General features: G+C 48.4%; 1 protein-coding gene across 1 annotated transcript in view; it reads left to right on the forward strand.

Annotated features, from left to right (window-relative positions):
- LOC132448307 (protein TANC1-like) overlaps positions 1-19,634 on the forward strand; it is a 59,575-nt gene that overhangs the window by 25,845 nt on the left and 14,096 nt on the right. Inside the window, exons 3-4 of the mRNA XM_060039471.1 lie at positions 4,791-5,003; positions 16,139-16,243. Coding sequence (XP_059895454.1) covers positions 4,791-5,003; positions 16,139-16,243 — 318 coding nt within the window. The remainder of the gene's footprint in view (positions 1-4,790; positions 5,004-16,138; positions 16,244-19,634) is intronic.

Consider the following 19,634-nt stretch of genomic DNA (forward strand, 5'->3'; position numbering starts at 1 on the left):
CTCTCTCTCTCTCTCTCTCTGTCTGTCTGTGTCTGCCTCTCTCTCTCTCTCTGTCTGTCTGCCTTTCTCTCTCTCTCTCTGTCTGTCTGCCTCTCTCTCTCTCTCTCTCTCTCTCTCTCTCTCTCTCTCTCTCTCTCTCTCTCTCTCTCCTCTCTGTGGGCTGTTGGCGTGTTCACCATGACAGCTTTTGTTTATCTGTCACTGTGGTCAGGGAAGAACCCATTGGTCCTCGGCCTGGCGGCAGAGCCTCCCAATTGGTCGACCGTCCTGTGGTTATGTGGCTTTGTGTGTTGACTTAAAGAATCTGCATTCATTACAGCCTTTCGCCGTGTCCGTGGTTCATCACATTAAAGAAGACAGCTCATAATGTTCAGACTCTTTCTTTTACAAAAAGCAAGATCACAGAAGAGCACAAACTCCCAAACGCACACAGCACACACGTTTCAAAGAGTATGTTTGAAAGCATCACAGTTGATCACATATGCAAAATTGGTATTTGGGCACTATCAGAGTAAACATCTGATGTCCGTAATGGATATCCTGTGCAGAACGGCTTCTCACTTTGAATACGAAATGTCTTCTTGTCTAAAAAAGGCTCAAGGTTACCTTCTCTATTTGTTTCTCTGACGTACATTGAAAACATCCTTCTCTACTGGGAAGTGTGGGGGAGGGGGGGGGCTCTATCGACTGCATGGATTTACTTTCAAATGTTAACACACTCCAGAATCAATGTTTTGTTTTCATTTTGTTGAAGCTGATCCGTATCCTAAATATACAAAACAAGGCGTTTGAGCTGGATGGCACCAAACCACAGGCCGGCGTGCACTGTACATTCAAATTATGGCTGTACGTATCAACAAGTTGGTTTATATTTGTATATTCTCCCTCGGAACACTAAGCCCAAAGCTGTTTTCGTCTGGCTAAATATTTACTCAAGCGACTGCGGGCCGCGTAGTTCCCGCCGTGGATCTTTCTCCAGCGATCAATCTCTAATGATTATTTGGTTAAACGTCTCAACAATGAAAGAGTGCTCTTGGCACCGAGGGTCTTTTCTGATGACATGCCCATGTGGGCTTCGTTTGGGTCGTCCTTTTGATGAGCAAATGAAAGCATGCAATCATTTTTACATTATTTTTGGGGCAGCAAGGTATAATTAGACAGGGCTGGCTTCCTTGACCACGGCATGGGCTGAAAATTGCAGGCCTCATCCCAGCGAGAGGTCGGGGAAAAGCGACTGAAATAGTCCTGGCGCACGTCCTCATTGTCCTCTGTGTTGTACGCCGTGGGTCAGCTGGCAGGCCGGGCCGCCTAACCAGGACCACTCGGACCGCCATCTTTTATGTGGCGCCTCTTGCTTTCAAAACCGTCGCCCTTAATTGCCCCTGTGCGCTAACCTCTTCAACATGCATGTATCATGGCTGAAGCCAGCGTTGGTTGTGCCTCTTCTACTGCCTGCCCTGGGCGGATCCATAGTACTTTCCAGTGGCTGAGTAACCCGATTTGGGTGGATGGGTTTGAAGGATGATATCGCAGTCTTTCTGAGGTAAACGCGTCAAAAAGTGTGCAGTTGTATATAGGAAATAGTTTGGCATTTGTAGAGTTAGAATCTTTTTTTTTTTCGGATGGATTTATTCGGAGGTTCACAAAATAACACGGTGTGTAGTGACAACAGGAATACATTCACAATGGAGTCCTTCATTTGTGTGTGCTGGGACGTTTATACAATTGTACTGGCGCAGGGTGATGGCATCGACTCACTGACTCCCTGCATATCTTTGTTTGCCATAAAGGAAGCCCTTTCCCACCTCTCACTTGACAATTCTCAGTAGGTTTCTGGCCTCCGTTTTACTGGCCACTTCACAATGGTGGTATTGTGATACAGGAGTGTTTAGGTTAATTGCCCTTGTAACAGATTTAAGCTCTGTATGAATGGCACTCTCTCTCTCTCTCTCTCTTTCTCATTCTCTCGCTCACTCTCTCTCTCTGACACCCATTGTCCGTCAACCCTGCCGTATAGCACTCCGGTGAACCGCATTGTTGCCGTTTAGTGCAGAACAGCAGCGCGACGAAGCACGACAGATCGCATCGTTCCAGCACGGGGAAAATAAATCTATGATTAAACTGTTTTCTCATTGCTTCAGTTATTTTGATATCTTTTGACTTTCAAGGGACGTGGGAAGTACTTGCTTTTATTTACCACTCTTTTTCAGTTGATAATAAATTCGATATTTAGTTGTGTTAAATGATTCAGAATGAAATGAAGAACATATTTACTTCAAGTATACAAAATGCCCAATAAACCGTGGGCTTAATAAATCAGTTTTTTAATTGGGAAGCATGTTTCCAGACATGTACAAAGACTACTCCTGAAGAGTGCTTATAAAACATGAGCTCTCTGTCAAGTTTTACCAGTCTTTGGTTTCCAAGTCTGGATCAAATGAAAGCAGGGATCCATCTGTCAGGTCTGCCCTGTTTACTTGTCAAAATACTCGTTAAGAGTTACGAGTAGCGTCCCGTAGAGAAAGCTCCCTTTTAAATGCGTCTCTAATGATTGGTGACTGGTGTACCCCGTAGGCAGGAAGCTGTCGTGTGAAGAATGACACTCCATTATCAGACAGTGGAAGTCCTACAGGTGAACGCAGGTTCCCTCATCAGGGATCATAGCTTTGCACTCCTGTCAGGACCTGCTGTATCAAAGCCGACCCTGATGGTCGTGAATGCTGATCTCAGGCCAGCCGTTCCCACTGGGGTCAAGGTTCTTAAAGGTGGCCTGGCCTTGGCAGCGGGACCAGACACCACGAGTCCTACAACGTGGCCGGGGGAGTGCAGACCAGTGAGCGTTTCCTGTCTCTGCTGCTCTCTTTTGTTCGGGATAAAAAAAAAAAAACGTTTAAAAGCACAGGACTGGGCTGTGTGTCCCCTGTGGGGAGCCGGGCTGGTGGAAAACAACTCTCTGTTTCAGATTAGTTCCAAGGCCAACAACGCTCGCAGTTCACCGTGGAGCGAGGCAGCAGAACTCTCAAGGCTCCCGCACATCCGCGTTATGTGTGAGTGGTCGAAAAAGCCCTGACTGCAGCCCGCCGTCATTGCTAGTCTGCTGAGGTCTCCCTCCGTGTACAAGAAACCCGCGGTGCAGGAGACAGAACCGAAAGCTAATTGTCGTAGCTGTGGTGCGCCACATCGGCGATGATCACAGAGTAAGGCCCGCTGACGCATGAGTGGTGTTATTAGAGGTGGATCATTCATACATTATCTCTGGTCGGGGAGAACATTAATGCCACAGAATCGATGACTTTGCTGTCTCCGTGGCGATGTTTCGGCCTTCCTGGAAACATTGGTCTCCGTGATGCAGGAACTTATTCATGTAGTGTATTTTTCTTGCACCGTAACCTTTTTTTGCAGCCCCTAAGGGTCTGCAGAGCTGTTTCTTTCAGTGATTAAAGTCTCCAGTTAAAGCTTGAGGGCGTGCAGTATTGATGTCTAGGTATGGAATGGGAATTGCTAACAAGAATTGGAATTGCTAACAAGAATATAACCTTGGCTACCAAACAGAACAGAGCAGCAGCCTATTGAAAGTAAGGGTGCAATTGCAGGGGAAACGAAAAAGAAGAAAAAAATCGTCTTAAATGTCAAATGGGTTTTTATTCTCTTCCCACTCAAACGACTCAACAGGTTATTCCGCACTGACTCATTTTTTAAAGAAAAGAACCAAGAAATCCAAAACCTTATTTCCTTATTTTCCTTGCACACAAGACCTGTTTCTCTATCCCAAGACTCATGGTTAGCAGATTAGCCCACGGGGCAGAGTGCTGCTGTTGGCTCTAATGCTGGTTTGTCGTGCTGAGTATACCGAGGAGTCGCTCCAGGGCACTTTCCCACAAGTTAGGTTATCTCATTTAAAGCGTAGCCTTGCTGCCACACTGGAAACATTATTGTGAACCTGGCCATGGCAAAGGCAGGATCCACTCTTGCCCTTGGCATATTTCTCTGTATAAAATAAATATATGAAGTGCACCTCAATTCGTTTTTGTATTACTGTTTTGTATGTTGAGGCACTAGTAGGCACTATGGTGCATTGTGGGAGTACTGGATGTTGCTTGCTAAATGGGTTTTCCCAGTTAGGTAGTAGGCCTCTTCAGCATGTTATCAACTGGTGTGTCCAATGAGTCACATGTTATCTAACAGCCCTATTTACCCTTCTTCATTTGGCCTCCTGGCATGAGAGAAACCCACTGACCCCAACTGAGCATCAATATTCCTAGCATGGCTTCCCTTCACATTCTCATGAAACTGCTTTCCATAGAGTCGTGCCAGAGAAAAAGGGTTTTCTTCGCTAGCTCTCTCTCATGATTCAAAGGTGGCTATAGGTTTAGTTTGATAGCACAGTGTCGTCAGAAAGTTATATATTTAGGATTGTTCATTCTTTTTAGCTAGGTTTGTTGATGGTGGTAAAATCAAAAAAGGGTGCACACTGCACATTGCTTAATCAGTGGTCAAGGACTATGATCTATCATGAACAAAAGCGCTCTGAAGTTTATGCCGTTTCACTAGAAGTGAGTTGAGTTTCAGATGTGTGGGGTGGGAAGGTTTCTCCTGCATAATGTATGTACGAGAGATAGGCAGTAGTAATTAGGACCTAAATTACCCACTCAGTCCGCTACATTGCCCCAGTTATTAATTAATGACGTTACAACATCAGTGCTCTAGCTGGGAGACGTCAGAACAATCGCGGCTTCAACATCCTCAACATGGGCCCTGCCTAACACCCATGTCCTCCTCGCTCTCCCCAGCAGGGGATGTCCACAGCCACGGTGCCCAGAGGAGAGGCCCGTCTGACGGGTTCCCTCAGCCGCAGGAGGGGGGCGCTGGCCTCCCTTACCTGCAGGAGGATGTGTTCAGGCTGAGCCTGGCCAAGGGAGTTTCCATGTCCCTGCCCTCCTCGCCTCTCCTGCCAAGACAGACCTACATGATGCCCCTGCGTGCCGCCAGCAAGAGATCCCCAGGTACGAGCTCACACTCAGCTCTTCTCTTGTTCTTACATAATATTTCAAAAATAATTTCAGGCTACATACTTTTCTGCTGAGGGAGGCTAGATAGCGTAGCAGTGGTGTTGGACTCTCAGCCTTAAGGTCTGGGTTTGGTACCAGCTGTCTCAGGCTGCTCCCTGTTAGCTCAAGGTGGTTCCAGCGATCTCTGGTCGGTACCAGTGGTCTCAGTTTGGTACCGGCTGTCTCATGTCTGTACCAGCTGTCTCAGGTTGGTACCAGCTGTCTCTGGTCGGTACTAGCTGACTCAGGTTGGTACCAGCTGTCACAGGTCGGTACCAGCTGACTCAGGTTGGTACCAGCTGACTCAGGTCGATAGCAACACGATTAGCCTTTCTGTATTCACTGTGTGATACTTTCAATTGATGGATCAACTGAATAAAACCGGTAATGGGAAGATAACAGGCTAGGACAGGGAGGGAGAGAAAGGTTTAACATACATGTGCATTTAATAAGAACTGCATAGAAGAATTAGCATATGCTAACATATGCTCAAATCGAATTGGATTGGATTGGATTGGATTCACTTTATTGTCATTGTGCAGAGTACAACGAAATTTGGTCTTGTGACCAATTGGCAGAAATAAAACATTCCAATGATTAGAAATAAGCATATACTGATATAATATAATGATATCCTTTTATAATATAACATTATTATAATGGGATTTCTGAATTGGCTAAATAACAGTTGAATAAAAACCTCAGTTAACCTCATTCCTCCACATATTTACATTTTCTGATTTCTGATGAAGGAGAATAGGCCGGTCCTATTCTTCTTACATGATTGAAGTTTGTTTATGAATATGTTTTATTCTTTTTCATCTTATCTCTGAATATTCATTGTGGGAGCAAAAAACTAAGGATGGATACTTCAGGAACTTTTGACGATTTTTACTTGAAGTCAATGTATTCCCATTCCAGAAAGGAACTCGAACTCATTGCATTAATGGCTTCAGATTATTTTGTGGAAGAGGATGCTGCTTCATGTGTAAACGTAACCGTGGCCCAGAGACATCGGAGATGCCGGGGCAGGCTAGTTTTGGGATTAGAAATGGGATTGGGCCTGAAACTCAATCCCATTTCTACCCTTTACGCCTTCCCCTTACCCCTTCCCCTTACCCCTTCAAAACAAGGGAGAGGGGTAAGGGGAAGGGGTAAGGGGGAGAAATGGGATTGGGCCTTGGAATTAGATTTTGTGAAACTTCAGCTACACTTTTCCCCACCTCATCGTCTCCCAGACCTGACCTCTGCTGGCTTTTCCCTTTGTGAAGCCCGCATGATATAGAGGTACTGAGGCAATCCGGCTACTGTCATCACAGATGGCCCTCTCTGTTTGGCCATCTGACAGAGGAAACCTTTTCTCCCCGACCAAAGGCCAGCATCATCAACCAGACAAATGACGTGCACTACGACAATATTGCCTATTACTCTTTGCAACACTCATTCCCCCCCCCCCCCCCCCCTCCCTCCCTTTCCTTCTCAGGGAATTGCACTTCTCTGTGGAAGTTGTGTGCAAGCAAAGTTTTCAGTCTACCTTCCGGTGATTTGTGTCAGTGTTGAACATCTGACACCGTTCCAGGAGTGACAGCGCTTTCTGGCTAGAAGCTAGTCTAGCGCTTTAGCCCTCAGCCTTCTGTGTGTTGAAATAAACTCCTTTGGAAAAACGCTGAAACTCCGGCGCCGCGAGGAGCAGCAGCCGGAACGATTGCGTCGCTCGACTTCCCAGCGGTTTTGAATTTACATTTCATACTTTCCCCGGCACACAGGAGATGTGTTGGTGCCCCCCCCACTCCGTTTGATCAGCTTCCGTCAGGATGGTGGTCCTGACGATGGCACTGCTTGTTTACGCTGGGTCCACTCTTAAAGGCGGTGTGTTTACACTCGGCCCGAGCGTCCTACTCTCCCAGCTCTTCGTTCGTCTCTCTCCGCCGTTTAGTGAACCCACTTGTCAGCAGCTGTGGGTGAGTGCTGTCTTCAAAGCCTCAGGACATAGTTTAGTCTCCTAAGTTGTTTCAACCTGTGCCTTTGTTTTCTAAAGACATGGCAACGAGGATTGAACTGCTCAGAGTGAACACTTTGGCTCCGTTCACATCTGGCTCTCATCTGTGGACTATCTACTCTTTGTTTATAGTGGTGGTGGCTTTGATCTGTTCTGTAGCATGAAATGGGTTTGTCTGTATAGGGTGTAGGCCTGCGCTGTGAACATCTGGCAGGCCATTGTCACTTTTGTATACTTGTGTTGTTTCGGCTTTAAGTGTATATTTAAAATAAGAATTCTTGCACCATGATTTCGTACGCCGGGTTTGTCTTGATTGAGCTTGATTGGGATGTTTGTAATAGGAAGGACATTTAATCATGTTTAATTTGAGTTAAAGATTGCAGACTAGCTTGTGATTGCTTTTTTAAATGTTCCTGTGAGATGCACTTTTTTTTATATCAAAAATATATCATTTCACATGAACTCCACGCTGCATCTCCTACCAAAAAATATCTGCAGCAGCAAAAGTACCCAAACGGTATCAACAAATCACTGAATTATGCTTTTAATGCATCGGACGGCGCCACATCTATAGCACAGAACGAATGGCATGAGGGTATTTACCAACACGCGTCTGTGACTCACGGTGACGTGACTCAGTGATTCCGCCGAAGTCCAATTACAGAGGCAACACACCTTTTCGTTTACAACATCCTCGGGCCCTATTGGTTTTTTCATGGTTGTTTCCAAGCCATCGGAGGCGGCGCTGATGAAATGCACACTTACAATGACAGCGCGAGGCCCAGAGGAAGGGCGGCGGGCGGGGGTAGGGCACCGTCTGTGAAGGTGAGCAGGACCCGGGGAAGCAGGGAGGAAGGAACTCTCATTAATGGGACGCTCCCACGAGGCTTCTGATGTGGGGGGGGGGGAAACGGACGGACATGATGGGGTTTTACAGAAGCCTGCGGTGGGGACGGGACGGGACCGGGGGTCGACGGGGGGGGGGGGTGCGGGCAGCACTCGTCTGCGGCCGTCCTTTACAGGTAAGTGTGAAAAGCTGCAGGGAGAGGGTTCACACCGAGTGTTAAAAACACACATGCCGCACGAAATGTCTCGGGTCGGCGTCGAAAACAGCCCGGGCCGTAACGCAGTGTTCTCTCTGGCTCATCCCGGCTAAATCAGGTGTCACACTCAATGTCAAACACGTTTTATGTGGATATTGTTTATATTTTCCGGTGTCCGGACCAGAATTCCACGTCCTAGTCTAACGTGGTAGGCTGTACTGGCCTCCCCTATTTAAGAAACAATGTGATGTGAGTGAAGAGATTAGATAGAGGGTTTTTTCTCTCTCAGGCTGCTGACACATGACCTAATCCATCTTGTGCTCAAAGAAGTCCCAAGTCATACAACCGCAACAACACTCATCACCGCCCAACATGAATCTCCCTTATCCAGCAATCCTCGCTGGCTTTCGGAGGAAGCGGTTTCTCAGATTGAGGCCGTATTTTGTGGGTTTTCAGTCACTTCCTGACAGATTGGATAATCTACAGCATTGTGGAAGGGACCAGCCAATTGGGTGTTCTCTCCGTGAAAACATCACAGGGGGACAACAGAGAAACACTGGCTTAATTAGGAGCGTGACTGATGCCTGAGCCACAAAGGCCTGGTGCCTTTGGCCGCTATAACTTTGATGGGCTAAGCCCGCAGCTTAACCGCGACACAGCAGTCTGACATGTGTTGACCAGGACCCAGGCTTTACTGCCTGACTGTTTACGGGTCTACAAAGTCCCAGGGAAGGTTTATTTTTTTTAAACAAAAGCCATCTCCAGATAGGATGTTCCATCAAGACCCAGCTCAAGGGTGAGCGGGCTCCCTTTGAAATGCTAACCTCACTATGAAGTGTGCCAAAGCAACACAGAGCCTTTAGGTGGATTATAGCCTAGGCTGCTGGCTCCCAGTACCTCCTCCAGTAGGAGGGTGGGACGTCTCCAGGGTAACTCCACAGTGACCTCCTCTGGTTGTGATGACTCATAACCAGTTACATGGCAGCTGCTTGCCTCAAGGTTGCACTGTGCTGAACGTCGCTGATGCATTTTGAATATGTATTCAAACTTGATTTTCTGTAATTTGCTGAATTTCAACGGTTCACCCTTCAACCTCTTTAATAAATTTTTAGTCACCCTGTCCTGTTCAAGATGACTCCCGTATGATGTTGGATAGCCCTTAATGGCACAATAGGTTGCTTATTTTCCACCAAGGGGTGACGACGGAAGAGGCTCTGTTGAAACATTTGACAGTTATTTTGACGTGTGACTGTCCCACAGTCACGTGGGCGACAATTAGTGCCACACTTTGCTCATTGTCCACCTTCAAGGGAACATAAAACGGCAATTGTTATCATATTTATTGCCCTGCCTGGCAGCTTATCATTTTAATTGGTATGTAAGCAATGAGCCAAGCGGGTGACTGGGTCTCCTGTAGGTCGTTTTGCATGAAATTCATTTCAACTTTTATTTTTTTAATAGACGGGTTTGAAAGCTCTTTGCTTCATTTCCATAACAGCCATAAAGGCCAAGGAGATGACGATTGGAGAAAAGTGACCACAATTGAAATCTCCTAAATTATACATCCTCCCTGTGGATTTACACATTGCCACTAAACTTTGTTTTGATTTATTGACAGGATACCAATAGAGCTGGAACAGTGGATGGCATTGAGTGACAAGATATTGACAAAATTGTTACATGAAATACCATTTTTTATCTCACTTGTTTTCAATATATGCCTGATTCTGAAGATCAAACAAGAATGAATGAATACAAAATTTATTTGGATTTCGGAAATATCTTGCAGGATATGAATGCGATATGTGCACCGCCCGGTACATTTGAACCCAGAACTTTGTGTAAGTCATGTCATGCCTGCTGGCTTTTGATAAAGCACATGGATTAACTGTCGGTTTTCTCTACCCTTGGTAATGAAAGGGCAGTGATTAACACTACAAAATTTTCAAGGACAGCTTCTGCTTGAAATGACATAACCTCCACCATACAACAATTATATTACACAATAACTCAATAAAAACAGTTCATTAGGTTAGGCAGTAGAGCAGCCTTAGAAAGACTCATTAAATTAAATGTCCCCACTTGTATATGTACAGCTGGTCCACACAGGAGCTCGATATTTAGATGTCGGTTCATCTCAGGTGTTCTTTGAAACAGTTTTTCAGAGATGTTCTGAGCTCGGAAAAAAAGTGATGAGATTAATTTTGTCGCCCTGTGAGATTAATTTTCACAATCTACAAAGTAAGAAAAAAGTCCTGAAAAAAAAAAAAAAAAATCTCCTTGTCATTCATTGTAGCTCTCCTTTACAAATGAGGAGCAGGTTCACTCATTTAGAAGACGTGGCATTCACTGGCCGACTAATTATAAGCGACGCCGTGCAAAGATGTTCTGTCGAGTTGGATTTGTCCTCGTCTCTGAGCAGCCCGGACAAATCTACAGTACAAATCATCCCTGCTCCCCTTCAAGGAGCCCTTTCATCCCCGGGATTGAGCTGCTCTCAAGGGTGTTGGCGGTGAGTGGGCGGCCCTGGGTGTGTGTATTGATGGGTCTTGGGGGGACTCTGCCATAAAACAACCTTGTGATGCTACAGAGGACTCTTTGAAAGGAGGTGAGCCGGTGATGTGCAGCAGGTGAACCACTCTTCCCCTCCGCCCCCCTACACCCGCAGCTCTGTGGTTCAGCGCGCTTTACCGCCTCCCTGCTTGGGCTCGTTACGGCGCGCCGTTCCCCATTTTTCATCCGAAGCGAGGGTTTCGTCTCAGAGCCCGGCGGCCGACTGCCACGGCACACTGGCTCACATCTCCCAGGACTTCAGGAGGGCGTGAGCTCCACGGGTCGTACCCGGAGGGGCGATGAGCAGAGGAGCGGACTGTGTTTGAGTTTCAGGTTAGCTTTGTGTAAACACACGAGAACCATGTATTATTCATATGAGTTAATGAAACGCCATGTGGCAAAGGTGGACTTGTTACACATGTATGGTTAAAGGGGTTAAGGAACTGCTGCGTTGCTGGGTCAGATATTGAGCCACTAAAATGAAGGGTGGATGTGATTTGATGAAAATGTAGATTTATTTTAATGTAATATTATTCTGGGATTTACACAGTATAATTCCACAGTGTGACCGGTTTAAGTAAATACTGGACTATGTCTTGGCCATAATCCATGCCATATTCCATACCATAATATTACCAATAGCCTTGGTACTTCATTGATTGGCCAATGCATCGGAGCCATATCGTACCGTTCTCTGTTGCATTTTAATGTTAAGTTCAACCTTCTTCTGCCTGAATATTTTACTTTTTTGAGGTTTTCCCTTGACATTTTGGGACATAAAGATGGTTATTGTTAAAGTGGTTTCCTTCCCAGTGTCTCATAAAGAGACTAGTGTCTCGCTGAGAAGTTCAGAAATGAGTCAGAGTGCATCTCTTAAGAATGTGTAGAAACCCCTCGATTGCTGGCCAACCATGAACAATCATCTGGGTTTGTCCTCTGTAATAGACCTCGACTGTATATACTATTGTTCCAGGTGTGTGTGTGGTTGTGCGTGTGTGTTTGTGGTTGTGTGTGTGGATGTGTGTGTGTGGTTATGTGCGCGTGTGTGTCGCCATGTGTGTTTTTGTGTTAGTGTGTGTGTGTGTGTGTGTGTGTGTGTGTGTTTGCATTTGTATGTTTTTGTGTGTGCACTGCATTCACGCCTGTGTGAGTGTGTTCGCGTCTGCTTGTGTGTGCGTCTGCATGTGTGTGCGTGTTTGTGTGTGTGTGCGTCTGCATTTGTGTGTTTTTGTTTGTGTGTGTGTGTGTGTGTGTGTGTGTGTGTGCACGTCTGCCTGTGTGTGTGTGTGTGTGTGTGTGTGTGTGCGTCTGCATGTGTGTGTGTGCGTGTGTGTGTGCACTTATGCATGTGTGTGTTTGTGTGTGCATGTGTGTGTGTGTGCGTCTGCATTTGTGTGTGTGTGTGTGTGTGTGTGTGTGTGTGTGTGTGTGTGTGTGTGTGTGTGTGTGTTTGTGTGTGCATGTGTGTGTGTGTGTGTGTGTGTGTGTGTGTGTTTGCGTCTGCATGTGTGTAGCTTGACAGCTCAGTAGTCACGGGCCCCTGAGTCCTCCGGTGAGGGCCGGCGTGCGGGGAGTTCTTCAGCAGTCACATTCGCCTATAGCTCCTCTCCCCGGAGCCTTCCCCCCCCGCCCCCCCGCCCCTCCTCGGCACTCTCCATCACACACATGTCACTCCCCTTCCACCATGTCGTCTAAAGAGTGTGCTTTCCCTCCGTGGCCATCGCTTCGTTCTCTCCCCTCCTTCACACGTACCCTACTTTTACTGCTGCAACTCCCACCGGTCGCGCCGGAGAAACGCACTGTGGTGTGTTGCTGCTGTTTAAAGACCTGCGTTGTGTACTGTTTCTAGTGTTCTCATGCACCCGTGTTGTTCTCTGTCGTGGCCTTACTTTTTCTCATCGACGTGTGTTGTTTACTGATGCGTTGCTGCGGTTCCTTAACCTGTGTTGTGTACTTTTGTGTACTGTTGTGTTTCGGTTGTTCTCCTTGACCTGTGTTGTGCATTGTTGCGTTTCGGTGGTTCTCCCATGTCATTCATTCTGACTCATTCTGAGTCTCAAGAATAATTATAATTATTTTAGCTGCGGTAATAACGTGTCTTCTTGTAGTGACAGGCAATCAAATTTTCCTTTTGTAACATTTGGGTCGTCTCTCAGTCTTTCTCTCACATCCGTGAAGAACTACATTGTGCCTCTCTTTGGTTCCGCTTCCACTCTACGTCGGCTACAGGAAGCTTCTAAAACAGAGCTAGCTCCTGTCGTGCTGACGCGAGGTGCGCGACCGAGGCATGCACTCCCAATGGATTTACAGCGTCTTAAGGAAGAGAAGGAGAAAGAGTTGCTCTACTGTGTCACTCTCTTTGTCCTTCAAATGTTTAGTCCCCCCCACCCCCCCGCACCGCAGGCGTCGCCATGCCGATTACAGTCGGGCTGCTCATTCGCAGGTCTTAAGTGCCGACCGGCCCCTGTTCTAATGGCGCGGCCCCTGGGGGCCCGCGGCCATTGATAAAGGCTCTGGGGTAAACATGAAAGCTGGTCAATTGGGAGGTGAGCTTTCGGGTTGGAAACAAAACCCTCTCTGTGCACGGGGCCCTTTTCTCCATCCTTTTAGTCGGAGTCCCGCGTTGCCGAGGGGAACAGCGAGTGTTGTCTACATCACCGGCTCCTGACAACCGACCCGAAAGGCCCCCAGACATGGCTGACCCGCGGTGGCCTCATGTGGAGATCCAGTGTGCCTCCTCCTCAGTGCGTTAACGTATGGATTACGTTACGGTGTGGGACGCACGCAGTGTGGCTGTCGTAGCGCCGGAGTGTTTGAAGCTGGTGTGAGATTACTCCTCCGTCGACCCTGCCCCTGACTGAGGCGTGTGTCCAGCTCGCTCTCTGTCTCTCTCCAGTTTCACTCTAATAGGATCGGTTTGACTCCTGGCACGGTCCGCCTGCCTGTGCACAGATGAATGGTGGGTTTTCAGGACAGACTAGTGGATTGTGTCGGCCAGACAAGCCAGCCCTCTTGTCTTGGCAGGCCAGCTATTTGGATGGATGGTTCCCCTAACAGCAGAACATCCATCCTTCCAAACACACGTCAGATGACTTTATCCCCCATTGGCTTAGTGCTGTTTGATTGAGATCCTACCTTTAGATCCTGGTACTCTCTTCCTCTCACTCTCTCTCTCTCTCTCTCTCTCTCTCTCTCTCTCTCTCTCTCTCTCTCTCTCTCTCTCTCTCTCTCTCTCTCTCTCTCTCTCTCTCTCTCTCTCTCTCTCTCTCCCCCTCTCTCTACCTCTCTCTACCTCTCTCACTTTCCCTCATTCATGTTCACTTCCATCCACTCACACGTCCATGGACGGTGAGCAGTGACCTAGCCTGAACCTGGTGCCCTGGCCGTAGCGATGACATTTCCAGATCAGTGGATAGAAGTTGGCAGCAGTGGGGAAGCGGTGAGGGGGGATGACTATCTCTCTCCACCTCATGTGTTAAGGCTGCTCTTACTTCTGGTGGTGGCGATGTGGAATGGCCGTGTCTCTCCCCCAGATCTATAGCGTCTGCTGGCCATGGCGGCACCCTGACAGGGTGACCGGCTGGTGTGTTGCTATCTCCCCTTATACCCCTGACGGTGCTGCACACTTCCCCTGCCAGTGTTGAACTGATTGAGACTAGCAGATTGATTGTTGTTCTCCCTTGACTCCCTTGAATGTATTTCCTTGCGTCCCTTAAGACGCGAGCCGATCTTGATGGGTTTTGGTTTAGTTCCGATGTGTGTGTTTGACGGTTTGTGAGTGAGCACTGTCGCTCAAGTCGTTGGTCGTTCTTATCTGTTCTCTCTGTGGGTGTAAGACGTCGACGTAAGTCATGGTTCAGCGTTTGTTTCACTCCTGTCACTCAAGCAAACGGCATTATCTGTTGGACGCTTACAACGCGACGAAGAGCGATGTAGGGATAGCTCGTTGACGACTGGGCGGTCGGAAGAGAGAGACGAGGACCTGTGAAGGGCCTTGACCTGGCTTTATCCTTCACATCTTATAGATGCCAAACACGCATACATGCACACACACACACACACACACACACACACACACACACACACACACACACACACACACACACACACACACACACACACACACACACACACACACACACACACACACACCATACACGCACAGCACGTACCTACACAAGCACAAACACCATACACAATAGCATGAACACATATGTACACACACACACACACACACACACACACGCACACACGCACACACGCACAAGCACGTGACAAGACACACACACAGTGACGAGGACAGACAGACCTGTGGCTGCGCCAGGAGGTGCGTGAGGGGGGGGGGGGGGGGGGGCTGTGTATCTGGAGCAGGGTTGTCATGGTCCCCTCCAGAGGCAGTGAGCCTCCAGCAGACCTTCAACTCCTCCCCAAAACAGGCTCGTCCCAGATACGTTACCCGACCTCCGCAGCGAAGCCCGGACCCTAACCTCACCTTCCTCCGCTCCCCTTCACGCAAACGAGGAGCCGTGCGGAGGAAAGAGGACACGCGTGGCGTCAACACGCGGGGATAACTACTGTCTCCTCACACTCGGTGTTCATGTTTAAAGTTCAGCATAGGGCTAATTGCGATGGTTTCAAGCTGTTTGTTATTACACTGCGAGAACCGTCTCCAGCGGGCGGTGAGAAAGGCTACGTGTGTGGTGTGTGTGTGTGTGTGTGTGTGTGTGTGTGTGTGTGTGTGTGTGTGTGTGTGTGTGTGTGTGTGTGTGTGTGTGTGTGTGTGTGTGTGTGTGTGTGTGTGTGTGTGTGTGTGTGTGTGTGTGAGTATGTGTGTGTAGCAGCTACAGAGCACCGCAGAATGTGTCCCACCAGGACTGTGCTGCCTCATCTCTTAACCCATCTGGAATACGTTAATACAGAAAGAACCCCCCTTCTCTTTCCGTCTCATTTTCATTATCTCTCATACCACCACCTTCTCTCTCCCTCTCCCCCTCTCCCCCTCTCTCCCTCTTTACCTCTCTGCCTCTCTCTGTATCTCTCTCCCTCTCTCTCTTGCTCTCCCTCTCTATCTCTCTTTACCTCTCTGCCTATCTCTCTGTCTCCTTCCCTCTCTCCATCTCTCTCTCCCTCTCTATCTCTTTACTTCTCTCTCTCTTCCTCTCTCCCTCCAACCCTCTCTCCATCTCTCTCTCCCTCTCACCCCATCCTTCTCTCTCTCCCTCTCACCCCATCCTTCTCTCTCTCCCTCTCACCCCATCCTTCTCTCTCTCCCTCTCTCTCCTTTTCTCCCTCTCTCTCCCTCTTTCCCCCTCTCTCTTCCTCCCTCTCTCTCTCTCACTCTCTTTCTCTCTGTATCAGTATGCGTTACCGGTTTCTCTCTCTGTCTGTCTGCGTGACCGGTCTCTCTCTTTCCTTCTGTCTGCGTGACTGGTATCTCTCTCGGTAACTCTCTCTCCCTCTCTCTCCCCCTCTGTCTGCGTGATTGGTGCCTGCAGGACCAATCAGAAAGCCTAAGTATGTGGAGAGTCCACGCGTTCCCTCCGATGCCCTCGTCTCTGCGCTGAAGAAGGTGGCGGACCGCAAGGAATCCACTCACAATGGTGAGTGCTTTGTGTGTTATTGTCTTTTTACGTGTGTGTGTGTGTGTGTGTGTGTGCCCTTGTTTGTGTGTTGGATTGTCTGTTGTGCGGAGATATACTGCAAGTCTCTGAGAGAGCAAACCTCTGTCCGGCTGTGGCATTCCAGGCTTCACCCTTATCCCATAACCCAAAGAATGCCAGGTGTGTGTGTGTGTGTGTGTGTCTGTGTGTGTGTGTGTGTGTGTGTGTGTGTGTGTGTGTGTGTGTGTGTGTGTGTGTGTGTGTGTGTGTGTGTGTGTGTGTGTGTGTGTGTGCGCGTGTCCTGCCTGTGTGTGTGTGTGTGTCCTGTATGTGTGTCTGTGTGTGTGTGTGTGTGTGTATGTGTGCGCGAGTGTGTGTGTGTGTGTGGCCGTGTCCTGTGTGTATGTGCGATTGAAAGTGATTAGAGGTTAACCTTTTGTTTTTAACGGGGTCAGGTGTCATCCACTGTTGTTTAAAGGAGTGTCAGCCCCTGTATAAGTGGTGTATGTAAATCCCTGCATGCATGTGAGTCCTGTTCTAGCATGCAGTCTGTAAAACAAACGCAGGATAGGGTCCCAGTTTATTTAAAAGTGTCTGTTTAGCTTACAGAGGAGCCTGTTTCCATTCCGTTTCGTCACGAGGGGCATTGTTTGTTTTGGAAGATACAGCCGTGAGGAAGAGCGAGCTGTTGAGCAGATCTCACTACAACGACAGCAAGTCGTGTGTTGTGATTAAATGTGTGTGTGTGCGTGTGTGTGTGTGTGTGTGTGTGTGTGTGTGTGTGTGTGTGTTTGTGTGCATGTGCGGGTGTGTGTCTGTGTCTGTGTCTTTGTGTGTGTCCCATATTTGCATGGCAGCCTGCCCCAGTACGCTCTATCCCCTGTACTCCCTGGGCGCCCTGTGTGACGGTGGCAGCGTGTGTTTGTATATTGCGGGGTAACGGTCCACTTAGGGCTCTGTTTTAGTAACCAGGCCGGGCGGGGCGGGGTCGAATTCTTCCCGTAAGCCCAGCTGCCGTGGCGGCCTGCATTATCTTCAGATAAAGGCAGGCCATTGGACCGAGCCGGGGGCCAATCGCGGTCCTCTCGTTCGGGGCTCACTTGTGCAGGGCTGGATTGCGGCTCAGTTACTGTTGACAATCGCATACCGGAGCGGAGCGGGTGTGTCTTGACAGAGAGCCGCTGCAGAAGCGTTTTAGGGCTTAGATAGGCCGGCTGGCGGACACCGGGCGCCAGCTAAACATCGTCTTGTGCCAGCCGTCGGGCCGGCGCTGGGGGAGCTCCGACAGCGCTCAGACTAACTCTTAAACAGCAGTGTGGACGCCCTGTGCTGGAAGTTACACTTTGTCCGCTGTTCTGGATTCCTAGAATAGATGAATCAGATTGTATAATAGCCGTATATATATTTATGTTCACAACTTAGTGTTTATCAATTCAATGCGAGGTTTGTTTTTCCTCGGGGTGATGGAATGAAGGAACGCCGTTCGGGATTCAGAACACGAGGTCGGAATTAATTGAGAGGCGTAAATCATCAACACAAACCCTTTCCAGTTGGCCGATATACTTCAGTTTATTGGTGTCTCTTCATGCACAGTTGTAAACGGGCCTCTCTGTGAATATGTATTGGAGGGATTGCATTCTTGAAATTACTTTTTTCAGCGCCCATATCATGACCCTTAAAATACACGGTCTATGAATGAGTAAGGCGGTCATGTGATGTATTTTTGATTGCGTAGTAAATCTGTGCAATGGCACCACTGACGTCCCAGAACTACATACACGCACAATTCTAAACGCCAAGGTTACCCTGGTAATGGTTACCTTTCACCATCAGACTGTGTGTGTGTGTGCGTGCGTGTCAGCACACCCACAAACACACACTGGAGCATATTTTCATCATGCCTCATCACCCAGCCCAACCCATTCTCCTCCCCCACGATTGCCTTCCCAGCAGGAACCACAATCACATACACACTGTTTACATCCATCCATCCATCCATCCACACACACACAGACACACACACAAACACACACACACACACACACACACAACCACACATAAACACACACTCTCACACACACACACACACACACACACACACACACACACACACACACACACACAAACACACACATACCCACACACCCTTACACACACCCTTACACACACACACACACACACACACACACACACACATATGCACAATTCAACACACAAACACTTAAGACACTAAGACACACACACAAACACACACACACTAACACTTAAGACACTCAGACACATACTGACTCTGACCAGTGTTTACCACCAGGCCCCAGCTGAGGCTGTTATAACCCGTGCTCCTTGACTCGCTCTCCTCTACAATTTCATCCCAGGCTAAAATGACCTCGTGGGTAGGTGGGGTTGGTGGGGTTGGAGGGGATGGTGGGGTTGGAGGGGGCAGCTAAACCCCCCTCAGCGTGTGACCGATTCATTGGCCCGGCCTCCAGACATCTTCGTATTAGCTCAGGCCGCTGGGGGGTTGAACGGTCTCTACGTGGAGCGAGGCACACAGAGGAGAGCGGTGGGAAAAACGCCCCCCCCCCCCCCCAGTCACGTCCCCCGAACGGGTCCGGACGCCCTGGCTTCGGGCCCAGGACACTGGCGATGATGTCAACATTGCTGGACGTTGTGTCAATGACATCATCAGGACAACGTCTCTGGACGTTGTGTCGATGACATCATCAGGAGGACGTCTGTGTTTGTCATGTCGATGACATCGTCAGGAGGACGTATCTGGATGTCGTGTCGATGACATCATCAGGAGGACGTATCTGGATGTCGTGTCGATGACATCATCAGGAGAACGTGTCTGGCGGTTGGGTTGAAGACATCGTCAGGCGGATGACCCTGGATGTCGTGTCGATTGACATCATCAGGACAACGTCCCTGGATGTTGCGTCGATGACATCACCAAGAGAACATCTGGATGTTGTGTCGATGACATCATGAGGAGAACGTCTCTGCCGCTTGTGCTAAGGACTTCATCAGAACGTCTCTGGACCAGTGTTACTGACAAGTGGCCCGGAGACTCGGCCGACTTGTGTCTACAGTTGTCTGCTGCAGAGTAATTTGAGGGCATGTTGTATTTTTAGGTCGTCTCTGTGTTTGGACTAAAGTGTTCTCCATGTTGAGGAACAGCAGACGCTGCCCGAACCACAGAGCCTGTCCGTGGCTCTCTGGTCTCTCGCTCTGGGCAGAGCCGAAGCTGACACATTTTCCACAAACTTTCCAAATATCAAATTACTTTCAAAGCTGTGGAGGATGATTAAAGAATCATATGTGACTTTAAGGAGGGGAATATGGCCGTGAAAATAATGCAAATTGGCCACAGAAATCCAAGAGTTATTTT

Source organism: Gadus macrocephalus, chromosome 20, assembly GCF_031168955.1.
Source record: "Gadus macrocephalus chromosome 20, ASM3116895v1".
Taxonomy (NCBI): domain Eukaryota; kingdom Metazoa; phylum Chordata; class Actinopteri; order Gadiformes; family Gadidae; genus Gadus; species Gadus macrocephalus.